Source organism: Pteropus alecto, unplaced genomic scaffold (assembly GCF_000325575.1).
Source record: "Pteropus alecto unplaced genomic scaffold, ASM32557v1 scaffold220, whole genome shotgun sequence".
Taxonomy (NCBI): domain Eukaryota; kingdom Metazoa; phylum Chordata; class Mammalia; order Chiroptera; family Pteropodidae; genus Pteropus; species Pteropus alecto.
Window position 1 is genome coordinate 1,826,386 of NW_006430043.1, and position 19,019 is coordinate 1,845,404.

The window sequence follows — 19,019 nt, forward strand, 5'->3', positions numbered from 1 at the left end:
GAGAATACCTGTTCATCTCGTTTGGACTTGAGTTTTCTTGGTGAGGTCAGACATGAAACAGAGAACAGTATAATTTACAGTGAAACTTATCAAAACTTATAAGGTCATAAGGACTAAATGAAAACACTGTGTAAGTCAGTATATAATGTAGAACTAAATTGAATAAATTCAAGTGCCCAAATGAGTTAGTATTAGAAAGACAGTAAAGGAAAAATCTGGATTCGATTCAGTTCAACAAATATTTCCTGCACACATACCATGTGTCAGGAATAAGGCCAAACACTGAGGTACTATGATGAGTATGACATGGATTAGTTCTCAAAGAGCTTAGAGATTAGGGTATTGGGGAATATGTAAACACATTCTTACAAGGCACATGGCCCACACAATGATAAAAATGCATATAAGGCATAGAAATGGTACATATGTTTATGAGGGTTATTAAAAGTGATGCTTGGCAGGGTTTTAGAGGATAAATAGGAGTTTTACAGGCAGAAAAGGACATTATAGGTATTAAGAAAAATATAGATAAAGACTTGGATGAGTGAAATTCACAAAGCATTTGGTTATCTGAAGGAACATGAAGTTAGTGACAAGAAATAAGAGTAAAGAGTTAGTCAGATCCAATCAAGAAGTGTCTTGTAGGCACTCAATGGAGTCTGGCCTATAGTTTGTGAGTCAGAAGTCCTCAGATGACGTTTGGGGACCTATCGGCTTATTACAACCTCAACCTCAGCCCTGTATACTGGGCTAATGGGATACAGAAGGGTTGCCTTACAGTTAGTGGAATAAGAATTGAGCATGAGCCACACTTCGTCTTGTACTTGAGTATCTCCTTAGAAATCTGGCCTGCCTATGGGACATCTGCTTATGGAAATATCATTTTTTAAGGTATTTTATGGCTGAAACAATTGTGATAGGTGAGGAAGAGCCAGTAAAGGGATTGAATAAGAGAGTGACATGGTCAAATTGATATTTTAGAGGGTTCATTCAGGTCAAATTGGAGGGGCCCATGTTGGAGTTAGGAAGATTTGTTAGGAGTTATTGCAAAAATTCAGGCAAAAGATAATCAAAGCTCGCACTTTAGTTCAAGTCCTTAGTGGTGGTAGTGGCTAGAAATGAGGCTGAGGATATACATTCTAGAGATAGTTAGGAGTCAAATCATCAGGAGTTGGTGATGGATTGAATGCTGGGTGGGTGGGGTGGGGGGTGGTAAGAAAAGGGAAGAGCCAAGGGCGGCTCCACGTTCCTGGCTTGGGTAATAACAGAGAATACAGCAAGAGGGCTTGTGGGGGAGAAACGATGAGTTAGTTCTTTTGAGGTTCCTATGCTCTATCCATGTAACCATTGGGGCTAGAGGTGTAAACTGAAGAGTCACCAAAATTTGAAAGTTAGAGTAAACCAACAGATTACTCAGGAAGAAGGAGCTGAGAGGGGATTGCAGAGAATTTCCAGTGGGAAAGCCAGAAATACATGGAGCAGCTTGCTCAAATAAAGAAAATTTAAAAGACATGAGACCAGTGATAATTCTTCAGAGGCCATTCAGCCAAGATACTGAGGTCCCCCCAGATCTGGTGATGATGTCTCAAAATCTTAGACTCCAATATTTCACCCTTGGCTGCCTGATGTAGATGTGAGGCTTGGTGCTTATTTAAGTAATCACATTCAGAAGGAGGGAAATCCACAAGTACAACTGTGAGATAAAAATTCTCCTATCCCCCGCACTGAGATCCCTATCTCTGTGGCAACCATACTTTCTTGGCATCTATGCATGTGTAAGCAAAACTGTACATATATATTTATTCTCCTTTCTCAGATGTCCTGCCACCCTGCCCTTCCCACCCCAGAAGACTTGAATATCTCTTCTCCATTGGGATTTGAATTGCATGTTCTTCAGCAGATAAGCCTTTTGGAATCTGGCTGTGGCTTCTGCTTATATGCCACAGCCTATGACCCAGTAAGCCTTTCTTAACTTTAAAATTTCTGCACACACCTTTTCTCCCTGGGTCTAAATCCTTGTGTATCCCTCTTTGAGTCTCAGCTGGAAGGACAGAAGTCCTCCCTCCATTCATTGGCCAACAAAGACTTAGGGCTCTCTTTGGGCCTTTCTTCTTTGAATGACTGCAGTGTTAGTTTGGTGGCCAATCTTCCTTCCATAACTGGCCAAAGTTTCTTTCCATAACTGTATGGCTCTTACACAGACACCTCTGCAATAGAGCTCTGGGATTCATCTAACTCTAGAGAAGAACAAACTTTCCACTTTCTCCCCTCCCCCACACTAATTGCCTCCTCTTTCATAATTCCGAGATCAAGACAATCACTTCGTGCCCTTAGGAAAACAGCAGAATTCAGCAACTCTTTTTGCAACCCTTGCTTCTCAGATCCTCATTCAGTTTAGTTTAATACCACCATGCCATTCCTTCTCTTGGGGAAGGGTCTTCATTAGTCTCAGGGGCTGTTCACTAGCTCATAGGAGAGAGAATCCCAAAAGGCAATTTTGAATGGGACCCTATGGTTTTGCATGAAATTTTAGAAACTAAATCCCCAGGACAGACTTGACTGGAATGGGGAGCTTCTGTTTGTCCCTTGGAGGGACTATGAGGAAGTCTCATACAACTGCCTGGTTCTATCAAAAACACGTGTGTAAATCTTAACAGGGAGTTTATGGTCTTTGATGAAGGTTTCTTTTGAAAAAGAATATTCTTTCTTTAGGTCAGTAATTGTAAAGGTATGAGTCTCATTGACTTCTGTTTTATAATAAAAATTGAAGTAATAATACCTTTTACTGTCAAGAAAAAAACATAGATAATATACCTTACAATCACATATGATTGAAAAATGTCAACACAATGCCCTAAATGCAATATTAAGGAGACACAAAAGGGAAAAAACTGGTAATAACATTATACAGATTTCATTTTGTCAGTTCTCAGGCAGGACCATATTAGAAGACATAATGAAGCATCAGTTATTTGCACCGACAGGTGCAATTACCATGAGTTTAATTAGCTACAAATGCAGGTTGATGCAGGTATGCTGTATTGGCAACTTAAATACAAATGAGCAACTTTGCCTTTGACAACACAATTTTCCAAAATTTAAAAACCCTTGTAAGCTTGCTAATGAAAAGAAATATAGCCTTCTCTTGATGTACACAGTAGTTGCATTTCTCAGCAACTCAATATATCTGAAAACTGAGCAAAAATACTTGTGTGTGTATCTAATATGAAATTGGGTTCTGGATTGAACCATTATAAATGATGGAGCTTTCAAAAGTTGTGCAGGAGGTTGAGCATAATCTGGATCCTGCTCACCAAATGTCAGTAAATGCCACTGCCTGCCCCGCCCCACCATATGACAGAGACAAGCAAGAAATGTCTCTATAGAATTCCAAAAGATCCCTTTGGCAGTACTTATGCTTTGGGATATTTTGTGGCTGGGGACATTTTTAGAGCATCCAGGGGAGACTATGAGGCACATATTTTCAGGTGTATGCTTTTCTCTGTGTGTGTACGCATGTGCGTGTGTGTGTGCTGAGGTGGAGAGGTTGTAGAAAGACCATATCTCCATCTGAAAGAATGTTATGCAGATCCCTGAATAGAGTAACTATTTCCATTAGTTTCTTGTTCATAGTTCATTAATAAATTTATGAGAGAGAGAGAGAGAGAGAGAGAGAGAGAGAGAGAGAGAGAGAGAAGAAGAAGAAGAAGAAGAAGAAGAAGAAGAAGAAGAAGAAGAAGAAGAAGAAGAAGAAGAAGAAGAAGAAGAAGAAGAATCAAGAGCAGAATCCCAAGACTACTCTGCCTAAGGACCAAACAAAGACAGAGACATCAGTAAAGAGTATAGAGGAGTAGTCATGGAAGATGGGAGAAGAGAGAGCACAATGTCATGGAAACCAAGAGGGAAGCACATCTGAAAAGCAGCTGGGAAAAGAAGTCAATTGTGAGCAGAAGTTTCCTGGAGGAGCTACGTAGAGAAGAGCCTAGAAATATGGTCAGGAATTTTAGCAGGTGGAAGGGATGTAGTGGGTACTATAGGCACACTTCTTTGTGAAGAGGGTGTGGCTCATAGACTGATTACAGTTGGAGGCCAAAGATGTGGTCTATAAAGTTGCTTCCTGGAGCTGCAGTTGGCTGGAGTCTTGTGCCAGACAAAAGAGAGGGTAAAGAGACATTTGGGTGGTGCCGGCAGTTTTTGGTTGTTTGTTGCAAGTATGGATACCTAAGATGTTTTGGGATGATTTGTGTCACTGTGTTTGCCCCTCCCATTTCTGCTGGAGGGAACATGGTACTCTTTGCCAATCCATTATCAGAAAAATGGCACAGTCTTAGTCAACTTGTGACCTTCCCAGGTTCATGTAGGGTTATTCCCACCACTCCCTGGTGCCTGCGCAGTTTCCAATCTGTTAACAGGCCCTGTTAGTTCTGCCTAGACAGTATGGAGTGTCCTCTGCTGGTACAAAGGCTCCTTTACACACAACGATGCTACTGGTCACCACAAAGCTGTAGTGGCTCTCAGGGGTGGTGAAGATGATGTAATATGGATATTTTAGAAAACTTCTTGGGAATAATTTTTTAAAAGGACTTTTTCTTGGTTCTGTTGGTCATAGGGACATAGGGAAGCAGCTAAACCTTCTTGGTCTCTGACAGTGGAAGAAAGAGCTTCCCTCCTGGGTATTGAGCTCAATCCTGAGCATTTGGAAAGTTCTGAGTGACACACTGAAAAGCTAGTGTGAACTCAGGGACAAGAACTGGGGCAGAGAAGAGACTTAGGAGGAGATCAAAGTTGACCGAGGGTGGGCATGACAGTCATGTTCACTGCAGATGGACTACACCATTGTTGTAGGAAGAAGGTTAGGCCTGTTCTTGCTTGGCAGTGATGAGGGTCACTCTGAAGAACTTTCACCCAGGTCCAGTGTCTGACAGTGGTAGAGGCTGCCCTTGAGATGATGCGTGAGTCTCCATTGGAGACACTCAAGTAGACTGGTCTTTCCTGAGGCAAGGGTGATTCAGAAGACACTTGAATCCTGGATGGAACCACTTCCAACTTGAGACCCTATGGCTGCCTCTTTTCCTATAATCTTCCCAAATCCTTCCTATTCTTCTTTCTCTCTTTTCCTGTCCCAAGTCTCAGATTCAACTTCCAGAATATTTTGACTAGTTATTTAAATGTTTAAAAGTTTGGTCTTGGTTTGAGCTGATTTGATAGGTTATTTGGAGAACATTTTTGTCTGTTCAGTTAAGAAAATGCCAGAATTCAGTCCTTGAGCATGGGTTGTTAGTGGCAAGGTGTGCATGAGACAAAGACTGACGTGAGGCCCTCTTGCTCCACCTCCAGCTCTAGGTCCTTAATTAGCTAAAATTACTTGGAAGGTGAGAAGGGGTATGGAGAGGGGCAGGTCCCTGGCTTAGCTTTCTGGATCCAACAGCTCACACATTCTTACTCTCCACATTCCTACGTTATATGCAATGAGTAGTTGATTAGTCCTTTTTGTTATCAGCCTTAAGTTTCTACTGTGGTCAGCACAGTTGATTTTTTTTTTTTGTCCTACATCCAGTGGAGCTAGGACAAGTGGAGAACATATTGGGCAAGTGGAGAACATATTGCACTACCCCTGTGTCCCTGAAGGAAGCATGAGATGGTTCTGCAATTGAAACCATCCCTTGTCAATAGGTTAATATTTGAGAGTCTTCAGTTATACCATGCTAACTGCTAGGGTGTGCTTGGGATCCAGGGGGAAAGCCCCGTTTTTAGCTCCTTTCTCTTCAGTAATTTTCTTTCTTGGTTTGATAATACATAAACAAGGTTTCCATGGTGAGAACATCAGGCTGTAAGGCAAGGAGGTGTGCCAGGAGCCTCATGCCACCTCATTGGCACATGTGACCTGCCACGTGCCACCATGAAGACATGTGTATCCTGCAGGACCAGGGGAAGAAATGCAGTCTAGCCTGTGGCAGAACAATTACCAGTGTGTGGTTACTGAAAGTCTAATGGAGCAAGGGTTGGATTTATCTTGCTTCTGGACCCAACCTGTTAACCCCTTCTCTAGCCACCCATAGGTGTGTGACTAGGAAGAAACAGTTAGTGTGACACTTTAACAGGACAGAGGAAGTGTTGCAGTGTAAGATTTAGAAGCCTGTAAAAGGCACAACTCCTGTTTACCTCCCATCTTCCATCATTGTGGGTAATTGGGTGTTACTGTGGTATTTATTAAGCCCCTGTGGTTGGTCCACCTGAGGCCTTTTCTGGCTCTGAAATGCCATGCTGTCAGGGTAGTGTGGTTTGGTGGCAGAGCTGCTGGGCTGGGTTCCTGGTCTTTTCATCCTTTAGTCACGAGACCTTGACAAATCACTGAACTTAGCCTCTTTATCTTAAAAATGAAGGTATTAGTCAGGGTGGTGTCTAGCATGTTTCTGAGCTGTAATTTTAGTACAGATACTGGAATGGGGTGGAGAGCCTTTCAGAGGGGCAGATCACTCTCATTAAATCTCAGTGTTGACATCAGCCCATGTCAGTTCCCAAGAGCCAATTGTTACATTTTTAGGATTTTTGCGAGTCAGTTATTAGATATGGCCATCATCAAAACTTAAATTATATAAATTTAGAATAAAATGCGTCATATTAAAAACAATGGCGACGAATACTCAGAACACATCATGTCCTAATCTTCTACTGCATCCTGCTGTGCTCTGTGCTCTTGTGGTGATTTCCATCTCCTGTAACTTGGGTGGAACTGCTATGTGATGCTATGCTATAGTGCGTCTCCCCTCAACTCTGCCTTCAATGACCTCGTGTGAGTGGAAGTCGGTCTCACAAAAAAACATGGAGCCCAAAGACATTGGTCAGATCCTAGGTCGGTCTTGTACTTAGCTGTTGATCTCAGGCAGGTCTCTCCCTCTCTTAGAGGCCCAGTCTGCTCATGTGTGAAATCGGCATAGTAATATTTGCCCAACTTATTTCAGAAGGAGATGGTCCAAATGAAATGACATCTGTGATGGTGATCTGAAGTGTAACATGATGGGAGCCCTCATTACCACCATCATTCTTCCTTGAGAAGGTGCTGGAGTGTGGGGTAGGGCCCATGAGCTGAGGCACAGCTGGAGTCCTCCTTTTAAAAGAGTCCTCCTTTTAAAAGAAATACTCATTCATGAGGGGAAGGCTCATATTCTAGAACCATTACCACAAGCTTTGCAATGAGAAGCTGGTTAATATCTGAGTAGGGCTGAGTGGACCTCCCTCTGGGACCTGGGATGAGGAAGAGACCAGAGCTCTAGGGAGTAGGGAGACGGAGAAGTGGACTTATGAGACTTGGGTAGGACTGCGCAGTCAGGTGGCAGCCTAGGAGCTAAAGTCATTTTTATTGTATTACCACAGTGTTAGAATTTCTAAACATTTTCTGCAACTGGGACAATGGGAAAGCGGGCAAGTTTGCTTTCTGCCGGAAGTTGTGCTAAGTGCTGCATGTATGATTTCATTTATTTTTCTGCCAACTCTCTGAAGTGAATACTACTATTCTGTTCACTTTGCAGATAAGGAAATAGAGGCTATGGAATGGTAGATTACTCTTCTAAGGTCAAGAAGCTAAGTGGTGAAGCTGGGTTTCCACCCAGGTGTGTGACACAAATCCACATCCTTAACCAGCACACTGCACGGTCTTTGTTTATTACAAGGCACCCGGCAAATGTAATTTGTCGCTATAGCTATTCTCCTCTTAAACAGAGAATCCCTCAGGATCTTTTCTCTCAGGATATTGTAGTCACTTTTCGTGTTGGGACAAAGGGCAAGGGAAAGACCTGATGGACAGGAAGAAGCCCCAAAGACTCACTGTTTGCACCTGCGGTCTCTGTCACCGGGGCAGCTCAGCCTTGACTTAGCTTCAGAAGCTTCCTTCTCACAATTTTCCTCTTCAGGATGCTCTCAGGGGAGGACATGGAGCCATACCCTCTTGGTCTTTGGATGGGCCCCTGGTCTGCCCTGGCACAGGGGCTGGGGGCACTTCCCCTAATGCCAGGCAGAGACTCCAGAGCTGCTGCTAAGATGCTGATGAGGAAACCTGGCCTGGCATCTCCAAGCCTCATCGCAAGGATAACCTAAATCCTTCCCCCTCCACAGACAGCACCGTTGCTTTCCCAGATCTCAGGGGAAGCAGGGGAGACTGCTCACCCCTTGGCAGATGGTCGTCCGAGTTTTAGGGCAAAGGCAAAGTATGCTTTTCCAAGATCATCTAAGCAGCCAACCTGCTCCGGTGTGATGTTCCCAATTTGTTATCTGGGAAGAAGTTGCCTCTAGAAGGGCCAGGACACCAGGCCCTCACCAGGGATTGGGAGGCGGTCTGGCATTGTAGGACCTCCTGTAGGAACATGGATAGGAAGAGGCAGCATAATCCTGGAGATCCAGCTGAGCTCAAGCTCCCAGCTGCTAATCTGAGAAAGAAGGGAAGTAGAGGTGGAAAATAACAGGAGGAGGGTGGCTGGTGAGTAAGAGATCAAACCTCATGGGTGTGGGAGCTGTGGAAATACTGTGCAGACAGCCTGGCCCTTCTTTCAACAACTCTGAGATGAGGAGCAGGACGAGCTCCTCACTCCCTCTGCTTCCTTTTCACTCTGCTCTGCTCTTCTCAGGGGCATTCGCCTAGTTCAGTGTCTGCCTCTGGCTAGCTCTCCAGCCCCCAGGACACTCTCCAGCTCCCAGCCTTCTCTCAACTGCTGAGACCCCCGCCCCCCGGAAGTTAGTGACTCATGTACAGTGTGGTTGGCGACTTTCCAACTGATACCCTTGATTTTTTTTTACTACTCACTTCCCACTGCCCTTGGAGCAGGACTCCCGGTATGGGGCAGGGTGGCTGCCTCTCCTGCTACTCTTCTTGTCGAGGTGCACTTGTGCTCAGTCCTGAGCACTGCTGTGCCAGCACCTCTGTGCCGAGGCCCTCGGCAACTCCCTGCTGTCTCCCGCAACATCTCCACTGCCAGCTGAATTCACACCTCGCATGGAGGGGAAGGATGCCAAGATTCATCTTGTCTTTTCTAGTTGGTGACATACAGATGTCCTGGGACACTGGAGGAGGCAGAGGACTACCTCTCTTTCTCACACTCAATCTGATAATCTATCATACTCCTGCTGGGCCCACACCCATAGTAGCCTCCCCTCCTCTGTGCTCCCCGCCCACCATCTCCACCCTCTTGGGCGTGAGCAGAAACCCGGAGCATCCCGCAAAGTCCTCTTCCTGTGGGCTCCCTTGTGTGGCCGAAAAACAGTGGCCAGAGATACAGAGTCAGCCATCATATTTGTGGCAACATGGTAAGCTGTTCTGGGAGTCTGGGCCTGGGGCAGGTGGCAAGAAATAGCAAGAAGCGAGATCAATTCAGGACAGTGCTGTATAAACCTATGAGGGTCTTGGGCCCCAGTGAGAATACGGAAGAGCTTTACTCCCTCTCCTCAGAGAAACTGCACAACTCTTGTGCAAGCATCCAATTTTGTAAGAACTGCCCAGAACCCAGCCAGGGACTCTCCATGGACTCCTGTTTAAGAAACCATCTTGGGAGTGTATGAGCTGAGACCCACAGACATCGCCCACTTGAGAAAGTGGAGTACTAAGTCAGATAAATAAGAAGAAACAAAGGCACGGATATGATAGAGTGAGGGAGCACAGAGTTAGGGGGAAGCGGATACTCCATGGGGTTTATCAGCAAAAGCTTTCTAGCAAAGGGGAATTCTGAGCAGGAGAGATTTGGGGAAATGACGAGAGACAAGATGTGTGGAAATGAGCTGGGGGCAGTGGTGGGGGGGAGGGGGGAGGGGTGACCGTTCCAAAACATTGGCCCTCTGGTGTCTCAAGAGTTGCTGGGAATCTCTGTGGCCAAAAAAACAACAGATGTCCTGCGCACAAGCCCTGGTCACAATAGCAAACCCTTTGATGTCTTCATTTCCTCATCTGTAATAATTCTCACCTCACGAGATTGTCAGTAGATTAAAAATGAGACCAGAAATATATACTAAAAAAAAAAAAAACACCTAGTGAAAGACAAAGTGCTGTGCAAATGAGAGAGATTTGAGGTCCTGCCAAGGAGGCCAAACAAGTGTACAAACTATTCCAGGGTCAGTAACTCCAGATGCTGTGCTCACTGCCCAAGTAGGAGGGGTTCCTGAGGGAGACCTGCTTGGTCAAACCTGATACTCCTTTCTGCTGGCTATGAATGGCAGACTTGTGCCTGGTTAGTGTCTACAAAACAGGGTGATGGGAAGTGTCGACCACGAACTTGCCTAGACAACCCTAGCACAACTTCCCCTTTGTAAAATTCTCTCACTATCACTTTCCTCTTTCTTACCAGAGAAACACTGTTCCCGCTTAATAGTGAATGGCGTGGAGTTAAATCTACAGAGAGAAGAGCAGGCACCATTCCGGCCCTCTGGGGACTTCCAATGTGTGGACATATGCCAATTCCATGGCTGTAGTAATGGGTCTCTAGAGGACAGGCCCTGACCAGAGGGTGTGGCTGTGTGGGGTCTGCCTTGACAGATGGGGGCACGGGAAGCCCTCAGCATATTATGCTCTAGTTTTTAGGTGCCAGCTGAAATGCTGATTTAGAGGAGCTGGTGGGGAAGGTGGGGTTCACGTAGACCCTCCACCTCCACTCCTGCCCCCAAGGATCTTTGTTGAGAGGCTTCTGAACATTTCCATTTTTGGATTTTACTCTGTGTGGTAGAGACACAATTCTGAAGCCTACAACACCAAACAAGTCAGAGTGTTTAGACAAATGCCAGAAACAGCAAAAGTACTTCTGCTCCAGGGAGGAGAGAGAGCCTGGAGATTTTATATCACAGAGACCTCAAAACCCAGGCAGACAAACATTTGTTAAAATTTTTCTGAGTGGCTAAGGTAGAGCCCAAGAAGAAGGGGCGAAGTTCTCTGCCTGCTCCCAGGTCTGCTGGTAAACTGATGTCAAGCAGAGAGACAGAATAACAGGAAAAGCAGCAGATTTGGGACCTGTCTGCCTTGCGACTTCCATTTCCACCCTTGTCCCTCAGTGAGAAGAAGATAAATGAAAGCAGGGTCTGGGTCTACACGCTGTGCTTTCCAAGTTTCTCCCAGAGTTTGCTTCAGCTCTCAGAACTTGATAGGTTAATGTCCATTTGAAGCACAAACTGACTTCTGAACTGATCCGTAGTTCAACGCCTCCGTTTTGCAGATGAAGAAATCAAGGCTCAAAAAGGCTGCAGGCTGCTTCTAGGTTCTGAAGGCAGGGGTCACAGGGCTGCAAGGACAATGTCGATTCTCTGACCCCCTCATCTGACGTTCTTCCTATTCCCGTTGGTTTCCAAATCCCTCAGTCAACAGGTGAGGAAAGTTAGGCCCGGCAAGAGGGGTGACATGCCATGGTTATACGATTAGTTTCTGGCAGAGGGACTTGACTTTTGTAGCTAAATGCACTCTTCCCAGTCTATCACACAGCATCCCTTTTGAAAGTACTGTTAAATGGGAACAAATAAATTGCTTTGAATATAGTCTATGAAGCGTGCCTATGGCTCATAAAAATACAAATTTGACACATTCCAATTGAATGACTTTATTAGCTCTATCAAACATTCTCTGCTTAATTAGCAATGATTTCACTTGTTTTTTTTTATTTTTTAGAATTTATTTGTTTTTAAAGAAAGGCATGGAAGATCCATGATTTTTGATGTTAAAAAAAGTTGTTCAGAGAGTTTTGAACAGTTTCTTTTTTTTTCTTTTGATAAAAATCCCTATAGCAAGCAAGACAACCAGAATCAACTCCTTTGGCCATTCCTTCCAAAATGAGGCATTCTCGTGCCCACAGGTGTGAAGACATCTTGAGAGCTTTGTTACTAGTCTGAGGAGCAGGAGTCTCTTGAGATAAGAAACTTTTTATTTGATTTTTACAATTCTATTTGTTTTCAGTATTTTCTCTCTCTTTCTCATTTTTTTTGGGGGGGGTAGGTGGGTGGATTTTTCTCCATCTGTCTCTTTCTACCATTATTCCCAGCCAACTCAACACAGGAAGCTTTGAAAGCAATAGAAGAGATCACATGGTGGGTAGCCTTAAGTGATGGAGTAGGAGGAGATGGGGGCTGAAGGTGTGAGGGAAAGTGTGGACTGAAAGCATCTGATGAGTCTCCCGGATGAGGGGTCAGGTGGGCACTTGGCATGGGGATGCTGCTGAATAAATAGCAGGAGTTCAGATAGGGGCTCTGCTGGTGAATCACAGCTGTACATGGCAGCAGGGCAATATAGAATTAGTAGGAAGGCTCCCCAAGAATGAGGAGTTGGATAGAAAGGGGGCAGCATTAAATCCAGGGAAATCTGGAGGGCTCTTTGAACTGCAAGGAAGATGTGACCCCACTTTTAAGAAATCACAACTAGGATGATATGAATTTTTTGATGGTTGTCCTGTCTTTTCATGTTGGGGTGGCTTTATGATAGTGGGCAAGAGTAAGAATGTTGGTGCCTGGAACGAGGGTTGGGGCTGAGAACGGCAAGAACTTTTCATAGGAAGACCCCCTTTTTTTGGCTCTCTCATTGTGAATAAAGATATGTAGGTGAGAACACACATGCACACATGTCAGAGTAATTTCAGCAGCTAGACAGCATTTTAGCAAACAAGGCATGTGCCCCAGGGCATTGTCAGCAGCCATAACAGGAGCCGAGTTCATTCAGCTATTGATTGATTCCATGGAGACCTAAGCTAGGACGTGTGACTTCCCATTGCCTGGGCCAGAGCTGCTGGGATCTCATTAGAAAATTAGAACTACATGTGACATTTTGGTCACAGCAATGGGAAAGGAAGTGACATGTGTTGAGTACCTGCCAGGCATGATGTTGGAAGCTTCCTTTGTTGATAGCTGGATTGCGTCCTTAGTTCAGCCAGCATGTGACAAGCCCCTGCTGTGCGCTGGGCAGTGTCCCTGTCCTCATTCCTCCTCTGTTTCTGGGGTGTGCATTGTTTCAGAGCGGTGAGCACATCCTGCTTTCCTGATGAGTCCGGGAGTCTCTGCATTCCAAAATAGACTTTTCTACCCGGGATGGCTTTGGGCACTTGATGCGGTGGTGGGTGGACCTGGATGCCCACCAGCCTGGCTTCTCAGTTAAAACCAGTTTGCCCAAGGGCACCTCGAAGTCGATAGCCACAGGGCTGGTAGTAAGAAAAAGGATAGATTGAAAATAGAACTAAAAATGACATATTAGGTGAGAAGGAAAAGGAGGTCCAGGGCTGCGATAGAGAACTGGGTCACGGACTGGGACTGTAGATGAGTGAGCAGTTTTCACAAATCACTTACAAAGAAATGCCCTGGAGGAGATATTGAGCAAGTGACTCCTGTTGGGAGCCTGGAAGTCTCCTGTCCCACCTTCCCTTAGAGCCGCTGGAGCGGTTCTGATGGAATGCACAGGGCTTAGCAAGCAGTGCGGTAACTGGGTGCAGACGCCTTGTAAGGTTTCTGCTGCTGGCCGGCCTGTTGACAGCTTGTTTCTAGCCTGCTGCTCCTCTCTGCTCCCTGAACTTCTTTCTTGGTGTTCTTGGACGCTATGGGTATTGGCCCCTTGAGCAGCCTGAACTCAGCAATGGGAGCTGAAAGAGGAGGGTTTGTTGTTTGTTTGTTTGTTTTTTTGAAATCTAAACACTTGGTTTCCATTCTGGGGCTGTGTGAACAGATGGCTTGAGGGCTCAGCAGCTTTGTTCCACTGATGCTTTGGGTCTTTGGAGAGACTCACCTTGCTAGTCTATGGAGGGGGAAGTCTCAGTGGAGGATGGGCAGGACAGAAACCCTCGACAAGGTCCAGGTGGGATCTTTAGGGAACAGGTACATGACAGACTGTGAAGACTTAAGCATTGCTAACATTACATTTCCACGTTAGGGAAAAGCTACAACTTCAAACCTAAAGCTTTAAAGAAAATTTTTGGATTGTAGGCTTATTCTCTGAGTGGCTGCTCTGTGCTGAGGGGATGGAGGTTTGCAGTAAAGATAAATATAGTCCTGGCTCTGCCCTGCAGAAACCGAGGGATATGGCACATTGTAACACAAAGAGTACTGTGACGGCTGTAAGGGAGTAGTTGGGAAGGTAAAACCAATTTCTACCGGGAGAATCTGGTGTTAACATGCACATTTATTTCCCACTGGCTAAACAGTTCGCCTCCTCTCTGCTTAACATTGGAAACTTGCTTTTCTATTCCACCAGCCAAGGAATGTTCTTTGGAAAACCTATAAGGAAAAGCATTCAGGGGCCTGGGCTTGCCGGCAGCTTGTTGAAAGAAGCATTTTGTCCTGCAGGATCCCTGTTCTGCTCTCAGAGCCGGCAAAGCTAAAACCCATTACACCAACAGGTCAATATATTCGCGAGACAGTAGGAATCCAGGATGAACGTTACCATTTTATAGATGAAGAAATTGAGGACTGCTGCAAAGAAATCAAAGCCAGCTGCAAAATCACAGCTGGAATCAAGCATCTTAACTCCCATTTAGCTCCCTCAAAGCGTACAGAACATGTTATCTAGACAAGTACATTGAGATGATGTATTGGTAAAGTAAAAATGTGGAAATAAAATATGTTATGTAATATATTGTTTTACCCTCCTTATTTCAACAAAAGAGGAGGACTCTTCCTTTTCAACCTGACTTTCAAAAACTGCGAATGGGTCTAGAAAGGGAAGGTGCCCAGCAGAAAGCCTGGAAAGCGAGAATCCGTGTGAAAATAGAATTACAGAGCAATAAAACATGCAGATTGTGTGCCCGGCAGAAGCCTGGTGCATCGTAGATGCTCGATTCATATTTGTTCCTTTCTGTCTCAGAAAGAGTAAGACCCCCTGAAGCTGGCATGACCTCGGCACAGTCATGGTGGAGTAATGGATGATTAGGGTGTGGTTCAGATATCCACAGATAACAAGGCTTGAGGCTCTCTCCAAAGCTTTTAGCTTTATAATTTATTTGCATAATTATAATTATATAAGCTTGACTGGGAAAAAGAAAGTAAAGAGACACATGGATTTGTTTCCTTCAGTATTCCCTTATTGCAAATCAAATCTCTTGAATCCCTGTTCTTCACTGTTATCCCACCTTGGCCACATAGTTACTACATAGGTTTGGAGACCTGGGGATGGTGGTGTGAGAAGGCAAATGACACTTGAATTTGTTATTAACTAGGACTGCACTTAGCACGTATGTTTATTATCTTTTTTTTTACAACAGCCATATTCTTCTTCTTATTCACTTTTCATAGATGAGGAAACTGAAGCTAAAAGAGAATTATGAATTTATCCAAGGTCATTTAACTAAAATGTGATGAAGCTAGGACTTAAACTCAAAGATTATGTTTTTTCACATGGTTGTATGCTAACTCTGTCCTAGGATCTGAAAAATCCTGGTTCTGTAACTTAGCCAGCTGTGTGGAGTGCATGGTCATGACATGTGGAAGGAAAAGGAGAAACCTTTGCTTCACCTCAAACAATATTGATAGCTAATGTTTGTATTATGCCTCACAGTTATCAAAACAGTTTAGATGAATTTTCCAATTTATAGCTAAAAGTACAGGACTCAGAGTTTAATTCAATGTCACAGAGATATTAAAAGGCAAAACTGGGACTCAAACTCAGAACTTCTGACTTTAAATTTAATTCTGGTGCCTCTCCTATATACTTGGCCACATGGACAAAGAAAGGACTGTGCTTAAGTTTAGGTGCCAGTGCTCTGGGCATTTGGTTACTTAATGGGTCTTCTGATATTCACTCATCCCTGGGTATCAATGAGGAGCCCGACTTCCTAATTACTTAGCAGAATCACTGGGCAATACATGATTACTGACTGACTAAGTCAATGTACACTTGGATCTTGTAGTTATGGAAAGCCTTTTATTGCAACTTTTGTTGGGTGCCCAGAGTGAGACAAGCCTAGGAATACAGGCACTTTCCTTAAGCCCCTCATCTTCTGAGTTTTCATGTGGAAAAATGACAGAGTTGGTGATTATAAAAATTTCTGGTTACAGAAAAGAAAATTCTCTTCTCCTCCATGCCTGGCTATTGTGCATTCCCAGTATGGCATGGGAAGGAAAGGGTCAAGATATTTTGAAGAATGACAACTCTTGTGCAGTATCCTAGGCCAACTTCTTTCTGTAAGAGGATGTCTATTTCCCCATAGCATATGCAAAAGCGCTTGTTAAAACTCTTCCTGGGGAAAAGGAAAAGCAAAGAGAACTCTAAGGCTGGTATTGAGGGGCACCTACGGTCTCTCTAAATCTGTCATCTCTTTAATCAGCTGAACTGGGGTGACGAGCCTGCACAGGCCCAAGTGGTAGCTGGCCTCCCTTGGGTTGGTCCAGGGCAGGGAGCAGCATTCTGCAGAAGGTCCCTTTTCAGATTGAGAAACCCACATTCTGATCTCCTCTTTTGATGATTTTACAAAAATCAAATCGCATGACAGATGCCTAGATAAACAGGAGAAGTTTGCAATCGTAGCAAGTCCTGGGATGGTTATAGATTTTTAATGGCTATTAGCTTGATAATCACACACCAGGAATAGCTTCCAGGCAGGCCAAACCCATGCATAAGTGGGCCCACACCCATGCACACCAACACCTAGCTGAGACAGTATAAAAGGGGACCCTGACAGTCTTCCAACAGCAGAGTTGAATCTCCAGCCTTAACTCTTCTCAGGAACCTTCGACTTTCCTTGCTGGGCAAAGGCATCATGAGTTGTCAGATCACGTGCAAATCTCGAGGAAGAGGAGGAGGTGGTGGATTCCGGGGCTTCAGCAGCGGTTCTGCTGTGGTCTCTGGCGGGAGCCGGAGATCAGGCGCCAGCTTCTCCTGCGTTAGCCGCCATGGCGGTGGCGGAGGGGGCTTTGGTGGAGGCGGCTTTGGCAGTCGGAGTCTTGTTGGCCTTGGAGGGACCAAGAGCATCTCCATTAGTGTGGCTGGAGGAGGTGGAAGCTTTGGCTCCGGTGGTGGATTTGGTGGCAGAGGAGGTGGCTTCGGAGGTGGCTTCGGAGGTGGCAGTGGCTTCGGAGGTGGTGGCGGCGGCTTTGGAGGTGGCAGCGGCTTTGGAGGCGGCAGTGGCTTCGGAGGCGGCGGTTTTGGAGGTGGCGGCTTTGGTGGAGGCCGCTTAGGAGGTGGCGGTGGCTTTGGAGGTTTTGGGGGTCCTGGTGGCTTTGGGCCTGGAGGATTCCCTGGTGGAGGCATCCACGAAGTCTCCATCAACCAGAGCCTCCTGCAGCCTCTCAATGTGAAAATTGATCCTGAAATCCAGAACGTGAAGTCGCAGGAGCGGGAGCAGATCAAAACTCTCAACAACAAATTTGCCACCTTCATTGACAAGGTGAGTCATGAGAAGCTGGCTCCGTCTGATGCTCAGGATGCCCTACTTTCAGTGCTAATTGAAAAGCAAATGACAGAGATTTCTTTTAGGAGCGATCGGTGTAGTCATATGAGCCTGGGTTACTGGCAATATCCCAAGGGGAAAGGTGCTGGCTTCATGGGCTACACCTTCCATAACCATCTGCAGTTAGGAATTATTTGTGCCCTTGGCTTTATTGTTTTTGCCTAAATAAATAATATTTATGAAAAATTCTGAAAATCCTAGAACAAGTGATATAGACAAATAGTTCAGGCTATGTGATGGCAAGTTCTAGAAGGGATTGGTAAGGCATCTACTGTGATCGTCCTTCCTTCCCTAGAAGTTATTACTCTATAAAATTCTAGGAAGCTGAACCTGACATATCTGCTTGGAGATAAATGAAATTCTTACCTTGAAGAGAAGCATTCTCAGTTTTGTGACCCATAAAGTCTTTATTGGTGTCACTTTGGAGTTTTATAGGGTTTTCTTCTATTTCAGGGCAGTTGAACCTGTCTCAGGAATTTACAAGTCTCTTAAAAACCAGGCTGAGGAGCCCTGCCTTCCAGTGCATTTGTTTTTCACACTTAGGAGCAGTGCCAGCGGATGCCTGCTTTTGGTTTTCCCCAGAATTTATGGGACCTTTGCTGGAAATTCAACTAGGATGAGGGAGGGAAATGGCCTGGAGTCTTGGGAGCAGCTGCAAACCAAATAGTGGGTGGTGAAGCAGAAAAAAGAGTTCCGTGCAGGAGAGTGCTGGATGCAACAGTTAGGAGTCTGTAGGACTTTCCCCCTGTGGAGGCAGGGAGCTCAGAAACTCTGCTGGGCATTACCCGCCATGCAGCTGAGGAGGATGAAGCTGCATAGTCTTCTCCATATCCTGAAGCAGGGCAATCCGGAGCTCATGTACTCTCCTTCTGGTCACTGCAGGTGCGGTTCCTGGAGCAGCAGAACCAAGTATTGCAGACCAAATGGGATCTGCTGCAGCAAATAGATGTCCGCACCCGTTCCACCAACCTGGACCCCATCTTTCAAGCATATATCGGCCAGCTGAAGAAATATGTGGATTCGCTCTCTGCAGAAAGAACAACACAAGATTTAGAGCTGAACAACATGCAGGATCTCGTTGAGGAATTTAAGAAGAAGTAGGTGGCAGAGTAAACCCTGAGTGGAGATAAATATTAACCTGAACCATCTAACCATTCCTCCAGCAAAAGCTACTCATCTCCCAATTGCATTTGTGATGATAAAGGGGAGAGGCATCTGAATGTTTGTCATTTTTTTGTGAGGAAGACATTTAGGATATTAGGGATCTTTTTTTTTTTTTTGCATGTTTGAGAGTTAATTTATAGAAAACGGTCCTCATTTGGGATATCATAGTTTCAATGTAGACAGTTAAAGAGTGCTTAATATGCCAAGAGAATAGGGTATTTCTGGTGAATCCACCAGAAAAAAGAAAAGAAAAAAAGTAAACATAGAACTAATCTAACAGCTGTGTCTTTTGGGTTCCGACAGGTATGAGGATGAAATCAACAAGCGCACAGCTGCTGAGAATGATTTCGTGACTCTTAAAAAGGTGAGCAAGAAAATGTCATGGCTCGGGTGGGAATTAGGCTGCTTCAGAAATCCATTGTGTCCAAGCAGACAGGCTAGAGAACAACTCTGAGTGAAAAGAGCGAAAAGAGC

The 19,019-nt window shown here is 44.9% G+C and overlaps 1 protein-coding gene across 1 annotated transcript in view; it reads left to right on the forward strand.

Annotated features, from left to right (window-relative positions):
• Positions 1-16,643: 16,643 nt before the first annotated feature.
• Positions 16,644-19,019, forward strand: part of KRT2 (keratin 2) — a 7,583-nt gene continuing 5,207 nt past the window's right edge. Inside the window, exons 1-3 of the mRNA XM_006904556.3 lie at positions 16,644-17,318; positions 18,264-18,478; positions 18,849-18,909. Coding sequence (XP_006904618.1) covers positions 16,692-17,318; positions 18,264-18,478; positions 18,849-18,909 — 903 coding nt within the window. The 5' untranslated portion in view covers positions 16,644-16,691. The remainder of the gene's footprint in view (positions 17,319-18,263; positions 18,479-18,848; positions 18,910-19,019) is intronic.